Source organism: Mastomys coucha, unplaced genomic scaffold (genome assembly GCF_008632895.1).
Source record: "Mastomys coucha isolate ucsf_1 unplaced genomic scaffold, UCSF_Mcou_1 pScaffold7, whole genome shotgun sequence".
NCBI lineage: Eukaryota > Metazoa > Chordata > Mammalia > Rodentia > Muridae > Mastomys > Mastomys coucha.
Window position 1 is genome coordinate 38,945,326 of NW_022196913.1, and position 20,765 is coordinate 38,966,090.

General features: G+C 47.7%; 1 protein-coding gene across 2 annotated transcripts in view; it reads right to left on the bottom strand.

Moving 5' to 3' along the window:
- Positions 1 to 512: 512 nt before the first annotated feature.
- Pxdc1 (PX domain containing 1) overlaps positions 513 to 20,765 on the bottom strand; it is a 28,038-nt gene continuing 7,785 nt past the window's right edge. Inside the window, exons 2-6 of one of the 2 annotated variants that reach the window (XR_004115141.1) lie at positions 12,673 to 12,764; positions 11,839 to 11,956; positions 10,780 to 10,933; positions 3,561 to 3,672; positions 1,407 to 1,531 (exon numbers count right to left, since the gene is read on the bottom strand). Coding sequence is in view for 1 of the 2 variants with exons in the window: in XM_031358845.1 (XP_031214705.1) it covers positions 1,414 to 1,531; positions 3,561 to 3,672; positions 11,839 to 11,956; positions 12,673 to 12,764 (440 nt within the window). In the remaining variant the exon portion in view is untranslated. Of the gene's footprint in view, positions 1,532 to 3,560; positions 3,673 to 10,779; positions 10,934 to 11,838; positions 11,957 to 12,672; positions 12,765 to 20,765 lie in introns of both variants that reach the window. The other variant, XM_031358845.1, reaches the window with a different exon arrangement.

The window sequence follows — 20,765 nt, forward strand, 5'->3', positions numbered from 1 at the left end:
TGCCTCCCTAGTGCTGGTATTGAAGGCATGGACAACATAAACATTGGCTTCAATGTTAACTGCTAAGGGGAACTATCTTTGTACTGATCTTAATTTGTCAGTAAGACAACCAAGAGTACTGGTCAACCCCAGTCAGTGCTTCAGGAGCATATATGAAAAGTAGGATGCATTAAGTTGGACAGAGTTGGAAAGCAAAATCCACGGAAATTCCATTTGTATTGTAGCTTTGGGTCACCAGAGACACTTCCTGTGCCTGCCAAATGGACCAGAGAAGGGGAAACCCCAGAGTCAAAATGAAAGCAGGCCCATTATCTGGTTTGAATAGTTTGCCCCCTGGGGTTAGAATACAATTTCCTAAAATACCAGTGTGTCAGGAAGAGTGCTAAAGCCAGGTCTCAGGAGGGAGGCAGGGTGGGGCTGAGGCTGAGGGTCATCGTCTACCTTCTTTCTTGTCCCTATGCAGGGGATAAAATGAACCACATCTTTTTTTTTACACAAACATTCTCACTAAATCAAAGTAGAACAATAGCTTTTATTTAATTAAAATAGATTAAAAACAGACTGTGTAAAAGAATTAGAATTTTCAATAATTTACCATTATTTACATTAGCAAGTGCTGGTCATTAGTAGACACAGTGAGATTGTGAGCTTGCAGGACCCAGACCTTTTTGTGGTCTAAGCTGTAAGCTTCCCTTCCTCCTCGTCCCTTCCTTTCTGATTCTTCCTGGCACTTATGCCACTGAGTTCACCAGGGGAGGGACTTTGAGCACCCTAGGCAGTGGTGACTACATCACCACCAGGCGGAAGAGCTGACAGCGAGGAGGAAGCTCTCTTCTCTTTACACCAGGTTCATATGCACAGGACTGTGAATGCTTTCCCTTCTCTGAAGCCAGCAATCTTCTCCAGGCTTGATGGTGTGGAAATGCTCCTTCCAGTTCACCCCAAACCTAGTTTCCAGGGAGCAGATGTAAAGAAAAAAAAAAGCCACACATCCTTCTTAGGGAAGTCCTGAGTCACTTAATATCCCCTGCCCACGAGGTCCAGAACTTGATAACTTAGCAAAAATCCTCTTGAAATGCATTGTGCCTTTGATACACAAGAGAAAAGTGGGGAGTCAGGGCCATGTGACCAAGAGGAATGCTCCCTAAGTCGGCAGTGAGACAAGAGTCAAGTGTGGTCTGGCATCCCAGAAGAGGCAGGCTGGCGGGACTGAGTGCAGGTAGAAGGCTCCTCAGAGCTGCCTATGGTCATCAAGATCCCTTGTGCCTCCGTGTTCTAGACACTCAGGCCTGTTGAACCTCAGGACCCTAGGAGGCCCGGGCTGAGCAGTAGCCTTGGCCCTCGGGGGAGCACAGTAGACATCATGAGGACATGCAGTCGAGGATGGAGTCAGAGAAGGCTGGATAGAGAGGCTTAGTCCAAAATGTCTGTCTCAAATGGAACCAGATGGTAATAGGACAAGTTGGTGACATAAGCTGCTGGGTCATCACCATCTTCCAAGTCTGAGGTGAACTCACCACCATTCTCAAACCTGAAAGAGATGACAGAGGTGAAGGTCACTGTATGGGACTCTAGCTAGAAGTAAAAGAAGACAAGAGGTGGCCAGGGCAGTGCAAGGATACTGAGAGCTCCAAGCTCTATGGAAGGGGACAAGGGACATCAATGAGATGCGGTCTTTTCCAGGCTTGCAGCAGACACATGGGAAGAACTGTGAATGCACAAACTATTTGAAATGGGTGGTACCGCCCAGGCAACACTTCTGAGCTTTGCCATCTTGGCATTTACTTTCTGCATCTGTAAGGTAGTGGGGCCTTCATGCTTCCTTTATTTGTAGTGACATTCTAGCTCCTGTTCTGCACCAGGCTCTGTGTCAGCTTAGAGATCAGCAGTGGACAGGCAGGTGTAGGTGATGTGTCCTCAGGAGCTTGCAAGGACACCAGGGAGGGACACTACAGGAGGCTCCCTACGATCATGGAGGAAGGTTCTACCTCCCTTTGGTCATGGAGGCAGGATGTACCTGGTGGCCAAGCCTGGTTTGATCCAGGATGACTCAGGGTCTGAAGGATGAAAGTTGTGCAGGTATGGGAAGCTTAGATAGTGCACACAGGGCCATCCTGAACTTCTCACCACCTACTCTGCCTTCATCACCTCCCCTCAGACCAGAGGATGTCCTGAAGGTGGGATGAAAGAAACTGGAGGAAGAACCTCCAATGACCTCGAGACCAACACTGCCAGGGTTCTTGGCTGACCCTCCTGTCCCATTCCCTCAGTGCCCACTCACTGGTGCCCATCTTCCTTCTGGGTCAAATTTGGATGTTCTCTGCAGAGTCTCCATTGCACTCCACTGCATGACAGCCACTACTCCCAGACCAGGGCCACATGGTAAGCATCGCATGCCACCAGCCTTCCAGCCTCCAAGTGTTCAACAGCCTACTTTTGGGGAGGCTAATGCATGTCCTGGGTTATTGTTGTTGGGAACAATGAAGAATTTTTACAGAGGGCATGAAAGTAGAAGCTTTCATGAGAATATGGTAAGAAACTGTGTTGGCAGAGCAATCCCCTGGCCTGCCTGGCCTCTACGCAGGGCACCTCTGGCTGGCAGGGATGGCACTCTGGTGCACCCTGAATGAGTGTTAATGGAAGGAAAGTCCTTCAGTTTTGTGTGAGATGGAGCTGGCCAGAGACTGTCATGGTAGAGGAGTCAGATGGAGACCTTTTCACATTACCAGCTGCTACAGGGCCTAGATCTGCCTCCAAGACACTCCCAGGGACCCCTTTCTGTCCCCAGGAGCACCTAGCAACAGAGCCAGACCTCCCCAGCTGGCAGGAGCCAAGCGTGCAGGTGGCTGCTCCTTCTGGCCTCTAGGTGGCAGGCGCTCTCCAGCCCACTCTAGTCAGAAATTCCATTGCAGAGGAGGGGGGAATGCAGGCAACAGTGAGTGGCCTTTGGCTGTCCAGCCATCAGTCATCAAAGCTCCTCAGTAATCAAAGACTAGGGGCTCTAATGGATCACCCATCAACTGGTGAGACAAACATATGTGTCACAGTAGTGGCCCGGGAAGTGTAGAGACATCTGCATCCTGGATCCTGGACCAGAATATAGTATTTCACACCTCAGAACCAACACAAACTAGATCCTGGAGTTTTGCAACTTCTGAACGACCCTCATATCTAGCGATTGGGTGACTATTCCTCTCCTAGATCAAGTAACCAAACTCTCGCCAGACTATGAGACAAACTCTTAAAACAGGAACACCCAGACTGGCAGAGAGCTGCTGCTGTTTCCAGCCTGTGGCTCACAACCCCTTTGGGGGGGGTTGAATGACCCTTTCACAGGGGGTGCCTATCAGATATCCTGGATATCAGTAGCAAAATTACAGTTATGAAGTAGCAATGAAAGTAATCTTCTGGTTGGAGTCATGAGGACCTGTATTAAACATGAGGGACTGTATTAGAAGGTTGCAGCATTGAGAAGGTTGAGAAGCCCTGCTGTAGAGTATCGCACACACCACCAGCTTTCGAGCCCTGGCATGAAAACACATTAGAGAACATGCACTCACAAATGCTCTGTGGAATCCGCATCCAGGAGCTGGTCCTTCCCGTTGGGTATGCTGTGGTCAATGACTATTGTTTCTGTGTTTGCCAAACAAAATCCATTGGACCTCATGATTTCTGAAAACCAAAGCCATGAGGTAAGTATTCAGGAGAGGTCAGTACTTGAGGTTAGAATTTCAGGATTTATCATAGATTAACTGCTCTCATCCTGGGCCAGCGACGTTTCTCTTTGCGGTGCGCAGTTATCAGTGCAGACTCATAATTGAACACAGTGCTAAGGATTAGGGACTGCTAAGTGCTCAGGCCTACACAGGACATCTATAAACACCCCCTTCGAGGCTCAGGGGACATTGTGGAAGAGGGGCCAGAAAGAATGTAAGAGGTGGGGGATAGGAAGGAGGGCTGTGAATTGCTGTCTTCTGGACTTGCCATAGTGATTGGACTCAGAAACCCACAGCAATAGTGTCTACCACACAAGACTGGGCCCAGGGACACTCTGTCGTGGACAGAAGAGAGGCTTATAAGGTCCCACTTTTTCCTAAGGAACTATCAGTAGTTAACGGGGACCACAGAAGGAGAAATAGCATCATCCCTCGGTAGTGTAGACACAGTCAAGTTGCCTTGCTCAATAAATAACCTCCTACCCATGGTCATGACAGCAACTTTAAATATAGTACATCACTAAAAAAATAAAATTAAAAGGCATGAAAATAGAGAGTGAACTTGTAAAGAGAAGGTGTGTGTATGAAATTGTAAAACAAAATTTTAGAACTGAAGTTTATATCAGTCTCCCCTTTCCCCATCACCCACTGTCCCCAGCTCTCTCTCCCGGTGCCCAGAGAATCCCTCTAGTGTTCAGACAGGCAGACCAATATGCTGATACCAGTACCCCAGGAGTAATGTGTCTCTCCCGGAAGCAAGATCCTCTGGTATCTGAGCACTTCCACGTGTGCCCTGCCTGTGGGTTTACAGTGCAGACTGGAGGGAAATAGACGGAGGACTAGGCTCAAGTCTGAGGCAGGCTCTATCCACCATTGTGACATGTGACATCACACCGTTTCTGGCTCTTTCTGAGCTCTAGGGCTGAGACAGGGCTGACAGAATCGGCATCCTGGGTGGTGCTAAGCACTGCATCGGATGAGAGGACGAGATCCGACTGCGTTTTAAATGAGCGGCTCACTGACTTTGCGCCATGAAATTGTATATATATGTTTATATTTTCCCCCAATAAGCACGGATGTGGGTACTTTAGAAAGATCAGCAAACATGAGCAGCTTCTTTTGTCTACACTGGTGGTTGGTTTACAAGGGCTCTACTACGGCTGAAAGAGCTGAGGGGGAGGATTGGTGGCTGGCACTAAGCTAGAAGCTTACACTGCAGCCTTGTGGCCTTGGGACTGTTCTCTACAGGAAACCTTCAAGTTTGTATTTGAGAATGTGCAAGGATTTACCTCATTCTAGCATCTCACCATGTCCTGGATCCTGTCATGGCAAGCAAACATCCATTTAGTTACAGGTACCCTCTTTGAATATCAAAATCCATGGTGTCTAAATCTCTGACGCAGACTGGGGTGGTGTTTCTAGAATCTCCACCCATCCTCCCTCTAGGCTTTATACCATCTTTAGATCACTTATAATACCTGACGCAATGTAGATGATATGTAAATCATTGTTACAATGACCAAGGAGAAAGAGCTGCACATGAACAGTAGACATAGTCCTTTTCCCACTATTTTGGCCTGTGCTTGGTTGAATCCAGCCTCTGGACTCACAGACATAGAGAGCTGACTGTGTAAGAACCTAGTGTGGCTTATCGCTCTTCTTTTTAACCTACTATATAGCCTTGACGGTTCAGAGGAAGTCAATCTCCTTTCCCTCAAGAGATCATCAGGCTTGTTGCCATCTTAAATCCTCCCCTCTCTGTGAGCCTTAGTCATCTCCAGTCCTTGGCTCTCAGGCAGCTGAGCTCCATGCTCAGGACCCTCGGTAGTCCTCCCAAGCAAGGCTCTTGGCCTAAAGGATGCACTTAACACATACCACACATTCTGTGTATGTTTAGTCTACAAGATCACATCCTCACATTAGGGACACAGCTGATGTTAGCCTGTCCTCTTCTACAGGCCCACACAGCCAACAAGAGCATCTCTCCCCATCCTGAGGATTACTGGACATCAGGTGCCTTTGTTTCTAAAGGATCATCTTAGCCCTCTCCCCACTGGACCACCGCGTAATTATTCCTGAGTATATAGATTTGCTTTTTCATGATGAAAAATTTCACTTCCTGATTATTTTTCACCTTCCTAGGCATTTGGTGCTCCATTCTAAGAACTTCTGTCCTTATGCCGAGAATTAGGGAACTAGCCAGAAAGAAATAAAGAAAAATCGTTTCCTCTTCACTCTCACAAAAACAACTATTCATCAGTTTTCTAAGTACTTGCTGAAATGCATGCCTGGTTTCCTGGAGAAAGGGCTAGCATGTGTCATGGGTCTCTTGAAGCATGTTTCCTCAGTCAGTCACACTCACGGGATATCAGCCCTGACTCCCTTCTCTGTCTTCTTTCCTGCTCCTCCACCCAGTGGTTTGCAGCACTGGGGAGGGACTCAGTAAACCAATGAGTAACGAGTCTGGGAACTCAGGTAAGCTACATTTCTGTGTACAAAGAGCAAAGGGAAGATGCTCAGGTAGTGAGCTGTCAGACTGGAAAAATCACTGAACCCCACACAAGTTCCGATTCTCTTGCCTCCCCACTCAGAGGGTGTGGCAGCAGAGAGCCACTTTCTTTATTGTTCTTATTAACTCTGACCCAAATCTGTCTGTCTGAGGAAGTGCAGGCAGCCCAGTACAGCCTCCACAGTGCTAACTGACAGCACACGACTCCTTCTTCCTCCTACCAAGGGAATTTGAGATGAAGAAGGGATCCTGGGATGCAAATCACTTCTGTATAAACTCCTGAAGCTATGGGCATGTCTAATCTTTGCTAAATGGGAACTGCAGAGTCAAGGATGTGGAATCTTAACTGGTCCTTCCAGAATAGATTTGGAACAAGCCACTCCTCAGATGTCTATGACAAAGAGTTTTTGGAAACATTAATGAGATCTAGAGTTCCCAAGGCCAGTTGGGCCCTGAGGACACTAAAGCGTATTGGTCTCCAGTCTCTCAAAGTTCTAGATCCAGACTACAGAGGGATATTGCTCAAATTGCTGGTATTTCACCAAAGATGGCCCTAAAAGCCCTGGGTTCCTCATGGATCTTCAGATTACACTCATCATGCTGAACCACAAGTCTCAAACTCCTGAATCTATAAATCTTCAGTGCATCCATTCCAAACCAGCTTGGAAAGGGATGGCCCACCAAGAAACACGAACACAAAAGCAAGTACAACCATAGGCTCAAAACCTAGCCAGACACACATGGCTCTTCCATTGCCTGAGCTAGCTAAAACTGGAGCAAAGATTCTGTGACAGTTTATATTTTCATTTCTTCCTTTCATTGAAAAACAATACCTTAAGAAGAGCCATCACTTAAAAACCTAAGAAGGGTTATCTAAAATTTACAATAAGGAACGCCTGAGCTTATCACGTGTCTACCTGCCGGGGCCATCAGTTTAAAAGAACCACTTTGCTAATAGTCCTGTAGCACTGCCCTCCCCAGACACCATCTACACATTGAACAACAACCTCCTGAATGGGAACTTATTTTTATCAGTCTCTACCACAGGGTGGTGAGGTGCCTTAAGTGTGAAATAGCTCCTATAGGTTTGTGTGTTTGAACAGTGAATCCCCAGGCAGTCATGCTGGTTTAGAAGGTTGGGATACCTCTAGGAGGGGAGCCTCACTGGGGTGAGTCACTTAGGGGTGGGTTTCTAGTTTGATAGCCTGGCCCCACTTCCTGTCCACTCTGCCTCTTGACTACAGGTACATTGTGACCAGCTGTCTCACACCTCCAAAACCATGCCTTGCTCCATATGATGGGGCTGTATCCCTTCTAAACTGGAAGTCAAAATAAACCCTTTCTCCTTGAAGCTCTGTCTTTTGTGACAGTAATGAGGAAAGTAACCAACAGGGGTGGTATGGACCAAGGACATGTGCCTTCAAGCTCAGTAAGGCCTTGTTGATGTTCTTATTATGGGACTGCAGACTACTGCGCTGCTGGTAATCCAGGGCATTAGCAGTTGTGCACACTGACCCCAAGTATAGCTGTTTCCAACTCTGTTCCTGCTGCCTGTGCCCGGAGAACAGGTTAGTTCTGCTTGGTTACCTTCTATTGGTTATCCTCAGCTGCACAAGAAACAGGATATGTCTGAAGACTCTAACAAACGCTTAAGTCTCAAATAATACTAATTAGTACCATGATACTTGGTCATGATTTTCCACCTGCTGTCACATAAGAATAATAAAGGAACTGAAGAAAACATTATAATTAAAGAAATATTACAGTGCCTGCAGCCCATTTTCAAACAAAGTCAAGATAGAATTTCTCACATGTCAGTTTAGGACTCATAGCAAAAATCATTAGCTAGTTTAATTCTTTTAGGCCACATCCTGGACTCTAGAAACAGTTCATTTTCAGAACCCCAAATCCTTTGCAAGGATCAAACTCAAGGCCTCACATTCTGCCACTGAGCCATTCTTCAGGCCACAAGATGCTTTTATATCCCTATGTTCATATTCTATAATGTTTAATTTATAGTTAACTTTAGAATTGCAGGTAAGCCATGAAGGCACAAACAGAGCTCCCACATAACTCATAGCAGCCCCCTACTGTCAATATTTCACAGTTAGGGTTCCTTATTACACCCAGCGAATGCCAAGAGGACGATGCTACTGAGTGTAAAACCTCTTCAATGGGGCTCCTCTAGTGTCTCACTATTGCTACTTTCTTCTGCTACAGATGCAATCCAGAACTCTGCTGCACTGAGCCATCTTGATCTCCTTGACTCTGATGGCTCTGCTCTGGCCTTGTTTCTCATGCATGCCTTGTGAGGAATTCAGGTGAGCTACTTTACAACTCTTCCTGGAACTGGATGTCCAGGTGGTTAGAACTCAGTGGTAATATGTCACTGGGAGGAATCCCACAGGGCATGTTGAGTGCCCCTCTATAAAAGTATAGGGTGTGCGTGTGTGCATGTGTGTACTGCACAATGTGCACAAACCTACTGGCGGTGCTAACCAGGATGGTTAGCTTGCTTTCTCTTTGCCATTAGCAAATACCTCAGAGAACAAGGTCTTAATACTGTGCAAACCTCGTTTTTCCTTGAACTTTCCCCCTTTGGTCTTAGCTTATCTTCATCAATGGATATTTTTTTGCAACATTTCCCAGTTAGAGTGCACAGTGTCTTAATGGTGATTTTTCTAACATGTAACTGTGGTGGAGTTTACATGGGCCCTGACCTGCCACCCCTTCAGGTCATCCATTTTCTGATTCCTTTTCTTCTGCAGATCTTTAGGCAGGCCTCAGAAGCATTCACAGTGTAGCCTTCCTCCCTTCTAAGTCCTCCCTGGCACTATTATTTTCAGTTTACTCCAACAATAGAACAAAAGCATAAACAATATCCTGCTGTTAACTGGATGACTTGTCTATCTCCATATAGTAAAAATTATGGCTAAGATTGAATGGACACTGTTCTTTACTACAACAACAACAAAAATGTATTTCCTTCCAAACCTTGATGGACACAGCCCATTTCTGCGGATGAAATCTATCAGTTCTACCAGCATAACCAGGTGAAACTGAGACCTCTGGTTCCTTTGTGCTACACAGTCCCGGCAGCACCGCATCTGTGTGCTCTTGGGTTTGATAAACATTCAGATCACCACAGGAAATGAATGCTTACATCTGAGTGGCTATCTTTGCCAAGGCATCAGACTACGGACAAGGTAGTCTTCAGTACAACCAGTGCCTGCTGCCATCTGGTGGAGCCCTAACTACCTACAGCCTCAACATCCAAAGAGAAAAGGCCCAGGCTCTGTTGATCACCATCCCTAAAGAGAGGCATCTGTGGCAACTCCATGACACCAGCCATCTCTCCCAATGCAAGAGAGGAGAGAAAGGTGTGTGTAGGTCTTGACCATCAACATCTATTTCTCAAATGGAGAGACTTGGAAAGGATGACAGTGGGAAGGAGGGTTCACCTTGGTGACCCTTGAGGGTCACAGCACAAACAATGGCCAGAGTCCAGTGGAGGAGACCCAGGATCTGGAGATGATATGACAAGATTAAAAGTCATCCATTGTTCAGACAACTCAGACAAACAGCCTCACTACATGCAATCAACTGGATAGAAGGTTCTAGCGCTCAGGTGCCAGTTAACAAAGGCCCCCTAGAATCTTAAACTGCCCACTCTTCTCTAAAACAACCCAGGAAGCTGCCATACAATGAACAGCCCACAGGGACCACCCACCCTGTACACTCACGGTGGACTCTCCCACCCCGGGTCCCAGTACCCACCCACCCAGTTCGCCCATGCACATAACTGCAATGGTCATCGCTGTGTGGCAAAGACACAACAGCATCTTCACTCTGTCCCTGCCCATCTTCCCTCTTCTCCTTACCCCTCCCACAGACAACTCTGAGTGCCTGCTCCATCAGCTGCTCACCATTCAGAAAGGCAACGACAAGGGTTACCTCTCCCCACCTTTCCACAAGTCAAGCCACGTTGGATCTCCTCACATGTTCCCTCTCCTCTTGTAAACACCAGTGTCACCCTTTAGGCCACCAGCTGATTAACCCTTGCCTGGGGAAACCCAGTCCTAGAAGGCACCAGGATGAGCTCTTTTTCTTACAAAGCATTCCTCAGCACCATAGTCCAAAGCCACACCGCAAGTGGTGTATGCCTATAATTCCAAAACTGAGGAGGTTTACATAGTTAGGGAGGACTGCTGTGAGTTCAAGGTAAGCCTGGGCTAAATATAAGTGAGTTAAAGGTTAGCCTCCCATAGAAACAAACAAACCAAAAAATGAAACAAAAATACAATTCTCTGGACAAGTATAGCCAGCTCTTAGGAAAACAGCAAACAGGCCATGGGGCTCCTTCCTTCCTATGTAGCTCCTAGCGTGGTGACTTCATCTTACAGTAGCTGACTTTCGGTGCTAGAAGGCACAGTACAATGTCAATGCCGATGGCACCGAAGCTAAAAGCTTCCCTAAAGCCAATAGCCAAATCCAACACGGCCTCTCAGGGGCTCCCTGACCTCCACAGGATGGCCTACTGGCTCCAATCATTACCTCAGAAATGCTTTCCTGGGGCTGGAGAAATGCTCAGCGGTTAAGAATACTTGATGCTCTTCCAGAAGACCCACACTCAGTTCCCAGCACCCACCTGGCGGCTCACAACCGTCTACAACTCCAGTTCTGAGAGCTCCAATGCCTTCTTTAGCCTCTGTGGACACCAGGCACACACATGTAAATATACATACTACAGATGTACAGACAAAACACATATACAGACACAAAATTAAAATAACAAATATTGTTTAAAGAGGACACCTTGTTAATATTTTCACCAGTATTATACTTTTTCTTAAGTAGATTCTAACAAATATGTCAAATTAACCCCTTTAGAAATAAAAATGGCATACTCTGCAGTCACCAAAAGGAAGGCACTTAGATCGCTTAGAACTCAGGAATCATTTCTCTGTTCCAGGGAAGCGACCTTCTGGAGCCCAAGGGTGGAAGCTGAGCCCACCCACCCCATTGCCACAATGGAAAGGCCTTGCAACCACAGCACTAAACACAGTCCTCCCACACCTTCACCATAGTCCTCCCACACCTTCACCACAGTCCTCCCACACCTTCAGAGTCCTCCCACACCTTCACCGCAGTCCTCCCACACCTTCACCATGGTCCTCCCACCTTCACCGCAGTCCTCCCACACCTTCACCACAGTTCTCCCACCTTCACCACAATCCTCCCACACCTTCACCATAGTCCTCCCACACCTTCACCACAGTCCTCCCACCTTCACCGCAGTCCTCCCACACCTTCACCACAGTCCTCCCACACCTTCACCACAGTCCTCCCACCTTCACTGCAGTCCTCCCACACCTTCACAGTCCTCCCACCTTCACCACAGTCCTCCTACCTTCACAGTCCTCCCACACCTTCAGAATTCTCCCACATCTTCACCACAGTCCTCCCACACCTTCAGAGTCCTCCCACCTTCACCACAATCCTCCCACCTTCACCGCAGTCCTCCCACACTTTCACCACAGTCCTCCCACACCTTCACCACAGTCCTCCCACACCTTTACTGCAATCCTCCCACACTTTCATTGAGGCTCTTACCTGATATTTTAACAGGACTTTGAAAGCTGGGTTGGATCTTATGGACATTATCATTTTTTAACACCTGATCCAGAGGCGATCTTTCAAAGAAGGTGAGCACAACCTCAGACCTAGAATACTGGGAATAAGCACCATGATTACTGATGATGTAAAGCTCTCCACAGCTGGTCCACGTGTGTGTGCTCAGGTGGTGTTTCTGCCCAGAGGTGACCCCAACTGATGTTAGCTCAGAAGGCAGTCCCAGACCTGTGCAGGGGCTGGTTGATGGCTTGTGCCCAGTGACTGAATCACTGTAGCTTCTTTGTTTAGAGGTGGCTATAGCCAAGGCCTCTCGCTAGGACAGTGGCTTGGCAGAATGCTTTGCGCAAAGCTGCCATATCACATCCGGCTGTCCTTTACTATCTGCTGGGTTGCTTCTGCATGCCCCACTTTCCAGTGGGGAAAACAGAACCTTTAGGAGCTAAAGAGTTCTGCTGGACCCTCTTCTTATTTTCTGCATCAAGCTCACAGTCTCACTCTCTGTACGGAGAGCTGCCCCATTGCCCTTGGCTTCCTGGTGCCTGTTCTAAACCTAAGCAAGAAGAGAGGGTTCCAAGGGGAGGGAAGAGAGCAAAGGTCGCTGCCTTTGGAGAAGCCTCTGTCCCCTCCTGCTTCACACCTCGTGGGTCTCCTTCCACTCTGTCTCCTGGAGAGAAAAGACTCCAGCAGGGAGCCCACAGACATCTCCCTTCTCTGATTGGTACACTGGGACTTGTGGGAAGGAAACACAGACTGAGATGCCCAGAGCTGTCTTTAAGCCTGGTGGTGACAGGCCACTCTGGACTCCCTGCTCACCTTACACGGCATGCTGATGACCGTCTCCAGCAGCTTCTCCACCTCATTGAGCCGGGTCTCTATGTCATGTGCACCCTTGATGGCGAGCAGTCCTAGAACAGAGACAGAAACAGCCAGGTTAGTTAAGTGAGCAGCCTATGATGAAATATGTAACAGAGACATAAAGGTGTCCCTCGATGAAAACACCACCCCGGTGTCACCGATCATAGCAAAATGTCCTAGTCTTAAGGTAGACACATCTCAGTGTCTCCCGTGAATTCTTGATACCACAGATAGAGCTGGACCCAAGAAGACAGAACCCTTTCCATCCTGATCCAGTCCAAATCGCAGCCGTACCCACGGCTGTCGCTTTTACAGTTTAAACTGAGACAGGAAAGCTATCACGAATTTCACCTCCACAGTTTCACAGACAGATAATACCCTCTACTGTAGACAGTTAGACCCCTCTGCCTGCATTAGTGGGTTTTGGTTTCTTCATTCAGGTGCGACTACCCACTTCTTCTCTTGAAGACGGGCTTCATAGCATCTCTTTGCAAGCCTGAATGGCCAAGCTGCTCTCCCTTTTTATGACCAGGATTAAGCAAAAGTGGGCTCATAGGACCCTGAACACTGAGATACCCAAACATGAGAGACCTGACAATCGAGGCTGCTGCTAATGATTGGTGGTCAGGTGGCATATACAGTGAGGAGACCCGAGACAAAGGAACCAGTCTCATCCCAGGGAAGACAAGGTGAGATGGGCAGCTCCTCAGATTGGCATGCAATTTGAAACGCAGGAATTGTTTATTCTGAGAACTTTTGGCCTACAAAAACAGAAAACAAAGCCTCAGATGAGGGAGATTTGGTTCTTGTTCAGCCTCGTGTGTCAAGTGCTAACCTGTAAGGTCCTGGGCTAACCTTCCCCTGAGAAACCTATCAGGAGTATAGGATTCTGCTGAGACCCATGTCACACACAGAGGCAGTAGAAGTAGAACAGGGTATAATATCCCCTGCAGTGTGACATTCTGGGGCCATGCCATTTACACCTGGACACAGCAGGGCTTACTTAGCCAGAGACCGCTCAGTTGCCACCACTATGATGACTGCACAAGGGGTGAGTGGCCCTGGTGACACAGGAAAGGACTCACTCTGCCAATGACAGCTGCCCGGACCATGAGGCCTGTGTAAATGGAGCCCATATTTAGGAAAGGCATGTAAATGCAATGTTCGGAAGGAAAAAATAGATCTCAGTGAAAACACATGTGGGCATGACTCACGGCCCTCTCTGGGAACCCAAGCATCGGTACTTGTTCTAGGCATCACAGAGTGGTCATCACAGGCTCTGGCAGGCTGTTGGGCTGCACAGTATTATAAAATCTTACAGCTCAAGGCCCTGTATGGAGTTTTCTCTGTCTCCCATGAGCAATGTCAAGGTAAGAATTCTCACTTCAGCTTTCAAGGGATGGAATTAAGAGTCCTTTGTATGCTAGCTTTTCCCCAGACTCTGTATAAATCCCTATGATCTGCAACAGAACCCCAGAGACCTAGATCCCAGAACTATGGTCAGTCCTGAAAAGTTTCTCTCAGACTCTGGTTTGGTTTTGTTAACAAAAGATAAAGCGCTAAGGGCAACTGACCACCTGCATCAATTGACTACCTACATCAAATGACCACCTACATCAAATGACCACCTGCATCAATTGACCTCCTGCAACAATTGACCACCTGCATCAACTGACCACCTGTATCAACAACCACCTGCATCAACTGACCACCTGCATCAACTGACCACCTACATCAAATGACCACCTATATCAAATAACCACCTGCGTCAAATGACCATCTGCGTCAATTGACCACCTGCATCAACTGACCACCTGCATCAATTGACCACCTGCATCAATTGACCACCTGCATCAATGACCACAATCAAAATTTCTAAATTTTCTAATTTCTAAAACAACCTGATTGAAATTAGGATGAACTCAAACCTGGGTGCTCCTGCCAGTGTCCCCAGATGTAATGAAAGAACATTTCTAAAAGGTTAGCTAAGCCAATGCTCAAGGCAGTGCCTCCTTCACCTGACCTCCAAGTATGCAAATAGCCTTGCTTGTTGATAGTACTTTCTGATCCTGCCCTTCTCTACCTTCCTCCCTCCCTCCCTCTTCAGCCATACAGGCCACGGGGTGGCCAGGCACAGAATGCACAAGAACCAGAGGTGGCAGAATGGGCTGCGACTGGTTCATTGGAAAACCTCAGGCTTCATACACACTGCATCTGCATGCACTCAAGCACAACGCCCCAACCATCACTAGAGGAAGGGACTGGCTTACCCCCTCCCTCTCTTCCTAAGCCACACCCCACTCCTGTATGTTGAAAAAAGGAAAGGGAAAAAAAAAAAAGCAGAAATACCAGAGTGCCAGAGGAGTCAAAGCCCTGAGCTCCTTAAACAGATTTCAAATATTTATGTGGATGGAGGGAGGGAGGGGGGAGAGAGAGAGAGAGAAAGAGAGAGAGAGAGAGAGAGACAGAGACAGAGACAGAGACAGAGAGACAGAGACAGAGAGAGATTGTGTTATACATGGCAGGGTGCCATTTTGGACATAATGTGTCATATATGACATTGGTCCTATAAGAGATATCACCTATGTCTCTGTGAACAGATAGCTGTGTGAACAGCACAGCTGGCTCAGTTTGTGTAAATACATTCATGATAGTCATACAATGACAGAACTCTCTCAAAGACAACTTTCTCAGCATCACTGTCATTAAGAGGGCGTTGCTGTGTGCAGACCTAAGGATGTAGGTACTATTCTTACAGCAGACTGCTTTTAACATACTTTATTGCTACAGAGTAGTCTACAGAGGACAGAGCCTATTCGGAACTCCTTAGAGTTATTTGTAAAGAGAGAAAAAATAAAAAACAAAAAAAACACCTAACAGTCCCGGGGGGGGGGGGGGGGGGGGGGCGGGGACTGCTTTCTTCAAAGAGGCAAGGCCACCCTCCGGTTTCTGAGAGCTACAACCTTTGTTCTGAACCCATCACGCTGACACAGCCACTATGCTTATTCTCTGAAAGTGTGGCTCGTAGGAGACCATCCTCCTGTGCTGCCAGGGCATGGCCAGTCTGCACCACTGTACAGGGTGGAAGCGTCTGTACTGGATTCTTGAACGACGGGCTTTGATTCTTGCTCATTAGATGTGGTGAAAGAGCCCTGGTTACACCTCTGTTCCCCTTGGTTGGGTCCACAGCCTCCAACAGAGAGGGAAACATACACTGCTCTACATCAGGGTGCTGGTGTGAATGAGAATGTCCCCAGATAGGCTTGGGTGGTTGAACAGTTAGTGACATTGTTTGATGAAGTTTAAGAGGTGTGGCCTGATTGGAGGAAGTATATCACAAGAGGCGGTCTTTGAGAGTTTAAAACACACCCACACACACACACACACACACACACACACACACACTGTTTCCAGTTCTCACTCTTCTCACTTATAGTTCACAATGGGAGCTCTCAGCTCCCCGCTCCTGCTGCATGCCCTCTGCAGGCTGACGGTGTTATCCCATCTGGAGCTTTAAGGCTAGATCAGCTCTTCTTTCCCTGAGTTACCTTGGTCACTGTTTTAGCATAGCAATAGGAAAGCATCAACAACAAACAGTCTTTCAAAGTGGGCAGATTCACAACCTAGTGAACTGTGAATTTCAGATAAACCAGGAGGAACACAATAGTAACAGCTTGTCTACCAAAAACACATTTGCTGCTTGTTTCAAGCTCAACATGTACTTCATGCCCTGCGCTCTGTCTTTGCTGGGACCCATTTCCCAGGCTGCGGTAGAGAGAAGCAAGGGTGTTCTTCAGGCCTCTGGAAACAGCATCAGAACATTGGCCCTGCTGGATGTGAGCCCAGAACACCTTACCAGTCCCGTACCATAGCCCACAGCTCTGGAATAACACTGAGAAAACAGGTCCTGCTGACCAACAGGTCTCCCATGCCCACAGTGCAGCCTCTGTCCAACACAGGCAGCCAGGAGAGCACTGTCCGGGACACAGGGGAATTCAGACTACAAGACCTTCTGGCTTGATTGCATCTGCTTCCTTAGACCAGTCTGTGCTTCTGAGTGAAAGCCAAGTGGTGTTCTTTGGAAATGTAAGTGTGCTGGAGACCTGAACAAGGGGGCGGGGTCATCTGCATAGGGAAGGAAGCCTGTAGGACCCTCGCATACGAGCACAGAAACCACAGGTGAATCTCAAGCTATGAGACAGAGGTGCTTTCAGCAGTTACAACCCCATGCCAGCTCTTTGGTGACAATCAAGCTACAGTCTAGGTCAGCTTCCTTAAGGAGCCGTATCCTGTCTCCAAGAACCTCTCTCACTCAAGTGGCACGGAACACTGGTCCCTCCCCCGGGTGGTACAACAGCTTTGCACAAACAGTGGACTCCTCTGCACTTGCTGAAGTTTCCCGAACAGTACTACAACCTGATGGTCATTGCTGTGGTGACAGCTCCTGGGCTAAGGAGCACAACCTCGAGAAGCAAGGAAGAGCCAGCAGCCAGCATCCCTGCACTTCACCTCCATCAGCCTCCAGGCCGGCAAGGCGCATGAGTCACCTGTGCTTCCGACAGCCCCGAGCCCCAAAGCTCACAGGGCCGTTTCCTTGGGGTCCTGCACATCACTTCCCTTCAATCAATTTTAAAGTTGTTTTCTATCAAAAAGTATCTTAACATGAAACAAACACATCCATGCACATGCACATGCATACTCGAGTGCACACATACACACACGCACACACACACACACACACACACAAACACACTTCTCCCTCTACTCGAGGACTGCAATGCAGAAAATTAAATAAATTTTCCTCTGAAAACTTCTGATTGTTTCACCCTCCTGGGGTCTCTTAGTTTCACACCTGGTGGGATTCCCAAATACCTGATGTCACTGTACTTCTAATAACCAGACTTTCTGAGTACCATCTGGGGAAAGGTGGGGCTCTGAGAGTGGTTTACCTAGGAGTCTCTGCTTTAATTGTCAGGAACAGGTGACAGGAGCCATGGGTCCAAGCAGGATGGCTACTAGCACAGTGACCTACTTGCTCACATTTGCAGTCTTTCCTAATACACCTGCTAAGTCTTTTCCTTGGGACTCAAGTCATTTGGCTTTTAAAGGCTTAGACCAGCTTTTCCAAATGTCACCTATTCAACTTCATTTTTAAATGTATTTAAATACAGTAACTTTAGAATTACCCGATGCTTCTTGTTCTGATACTCCAAACATCACTAGTGGTTTAAGAAAAGTCAGCCTGGGTCTGCCCAGGGGCCCTTTCTCCCTACAGGATTTATCCTTGCAAGAAAAGAAGAGAGAATTTGGTTGTGCTTAACTGGTTTCGTGGAAAGCAAACACCTGCTTTATTCCTGGAACCAAACCTGAATGAAGCAGGCATAAGAGCTGTGATTTCCAAACAATGTCCAACATGATTTTGTTATCTGAGATCGTAATGAACGAAACTAAAGGTGGACAAGATAATTGTGACTGCACAGATGCACTCAAAAATGTCACAGAAAGCCAGGCAGTGGTGGCGCACGCCTTTAATCTCAGCACTTGGGAGGCAGAAGCGGGCGGATTTCTGAGTTCGAGGCCAGTGTGGTCTACAGAGTGAGTTCCAGGACAGCCAGGGCTACACAGAGAAACCCTGTATTGAGAAAAAAAAAGGGGGGGGGGGGGGGGGGGGGTGAGGTCCCACAGGGAGGTTGTAGTTCTGATATTCACCAGCAGAGGGTGCCAACACACCACATAAGCCTAAGGATTTCTCTCAAACTCAAAAAAATGATTTTGCCCACTTCTCAACACGGGAAGAATTTGACCCAGAAAGCTTCATTCTCCCTGAAAATTTTCTAGTTTCTGAAAAAGTATAATTACTCATATAACCTCATCTTCTAAAATTTCCCAACACATAGTTTGTGACACAAGAATTTTATCCAAGTGTAGCATAAGCAGTTAAAAGATTAAAAAATTATTAACTATATCCTACATATTTCAGCAACCCAAGTACATATTGTGGGACTAAACGTCAGCCTGGTTGGACATGGTGGTGCATTACTTAAACCCTGGCATTTAGGACGCAGAGCCAGGCCTGGTCCACACAGCGAGTTCCAGGCCAGCTCGAGCTAAAATCATAGTGAGACCCTATTTCAAAAATGAGTCAGCCTAGAGCTGCCCCCCCACACACACACTCCAGGGGTGTGTCTTTAGCCTCACCAGAACATAGTTTGTGGTTGTTTCATAATTAGCTGCTTTTAGCAAAAGTAAACACCTGATTTATTCCTGGAACCAAAACTCAATGAAGCAAGCACAAACAAATTAGTTTCGTAACCTCGGCAACCAGCATCTCAAGCCCCGTGGTTCTGTTAAACAGAGCTTGGTCCCCAGGCTTCCTCTGCAGAAGACTTGGTGGGGGGAGGGCGCGGAGAAGCACTTCTAACCTTAGTGCTTCCTCTGCAGAGGAATTCTGGTTAATAAAGGGCAGATGAAGAGGTGGTCAGCCGAGAAACCATGCATTACGGGTTCTCCATGGCCCACAGCACCTGCCTCTCTTAAGAGGGAGGAAGCTTTCTGACTTCCCCACAAAGGACAGCCCTGGGGGAAACTTTTGTTGGAGCCAGATAACAAACTGCATTGAAATGGCTGTTCGTCTGTTTAACAAATGCATCCGTCAATGCACTGTGCGCGGAAGCGAAGGGCTGGGAAAAGCTGGCTGTGTGCATTTGTGTGCCGTGAGAGCGGTGCACGCAGTCTTGCATCTGGGGGCTGAATACAGCACAAATTCTGGAAACAACATACTTTACTTCTCTTTAGGAAAACATTTCAAAAATTTCTAAATATCTCCTTCCCTCCTTCTTGCTTGTAGGCTGGCTTCCTGGGGGTAGAACCCTGGGCCCTGAACAAGGGCTCTCGATCCTGAGCAGGACACCCAGCCCCTGAACAGGTACTGCGGTCTGCTTAAAAAGCAGAGACTAAGGTCAGGTCCACCAGTGGAGGTTCTAAAGTCCTAGAAAACCCCAAGTGAGTCTTTGCTCAGTGCTGTTGCGAAGTATGAGCACATGGCACGCACATGCACAAGCGTGTGTTGACACAGGATAGAAGAGAGAGGAACACACACACAAAAAAAAGAACGTTCCCTTGAGCCTGGTGTGTGGTAACACACCGGAGGACTCTGGTTGGCTGGCCTGCTCCTCCCTTCTTTCCCATTGAGCAGAGCACCGCCAGGTTTGCAGGGATCCCAGGGACAGAGGTTAGAAGTCACGTCTCTCCAGCTGGGATGAAAAGCTGAAAGGAGAACCCAGAAGGGAGGGGCAGAAGAGGTGGAGCCAGAAGGAAACTTCCGTGGAACCCAGCGGAGGAAGCTGATCTTCCTTCCTTTTCTAATGCTTCCTGCTCCCAGCAGCGGCCTCCGAAAGGGACCAAGCCGTTTTCTCCAAGTGAGAAATAAGAATGCATCTGAATGGAGCTTTCTGAGTTTCCTGATCCCTCCTCTCTGTTCATCATTTTTCTCCCACCTAGAGCAAAATTCTCCTCTTAGAACTCAGGCACTTTTTAGGAAGCTAGTCACAAGCCAGGCATGGTGGCACATGCCTGTAGTTCCAGCATTTAGGAAGCCCGCCCAGGCTACAAGATGAGACCCTACATGATGAAACAAACAAAATCCCCACTCACTTGGCCATTCTTTTCCTACTGTACTGGAAATGAATCCTAAAATCTTTCATACTAGGCATGTGGTCCACTAAGCTACCCCTCCTGCCCCTACCAATTGGGCGTTTGCCCATTTTCACCTTTCCACACAGGAAGGACACACTGTCTAAAGTTCACAAACCACTGATTGGGGGATGCCATGGCCTAAACCTGTGCAGGAACCCTTCCTCTCCTGGATATTTATGCTATCCACAAGGTGGTCAGGAGGCATACATTGACCACACAGAGTGGGCAGGGCTCAGGCCCTAGGAAAACAGAGTATGGCCCTACTCACTCCAACAGGAGACCTGAAGGGTAAACAGATATGGCAGTGTGGAGGTCCATGAGAGGCCCTGAGGCTGGGGAGAGTGTGCAGTCATAAG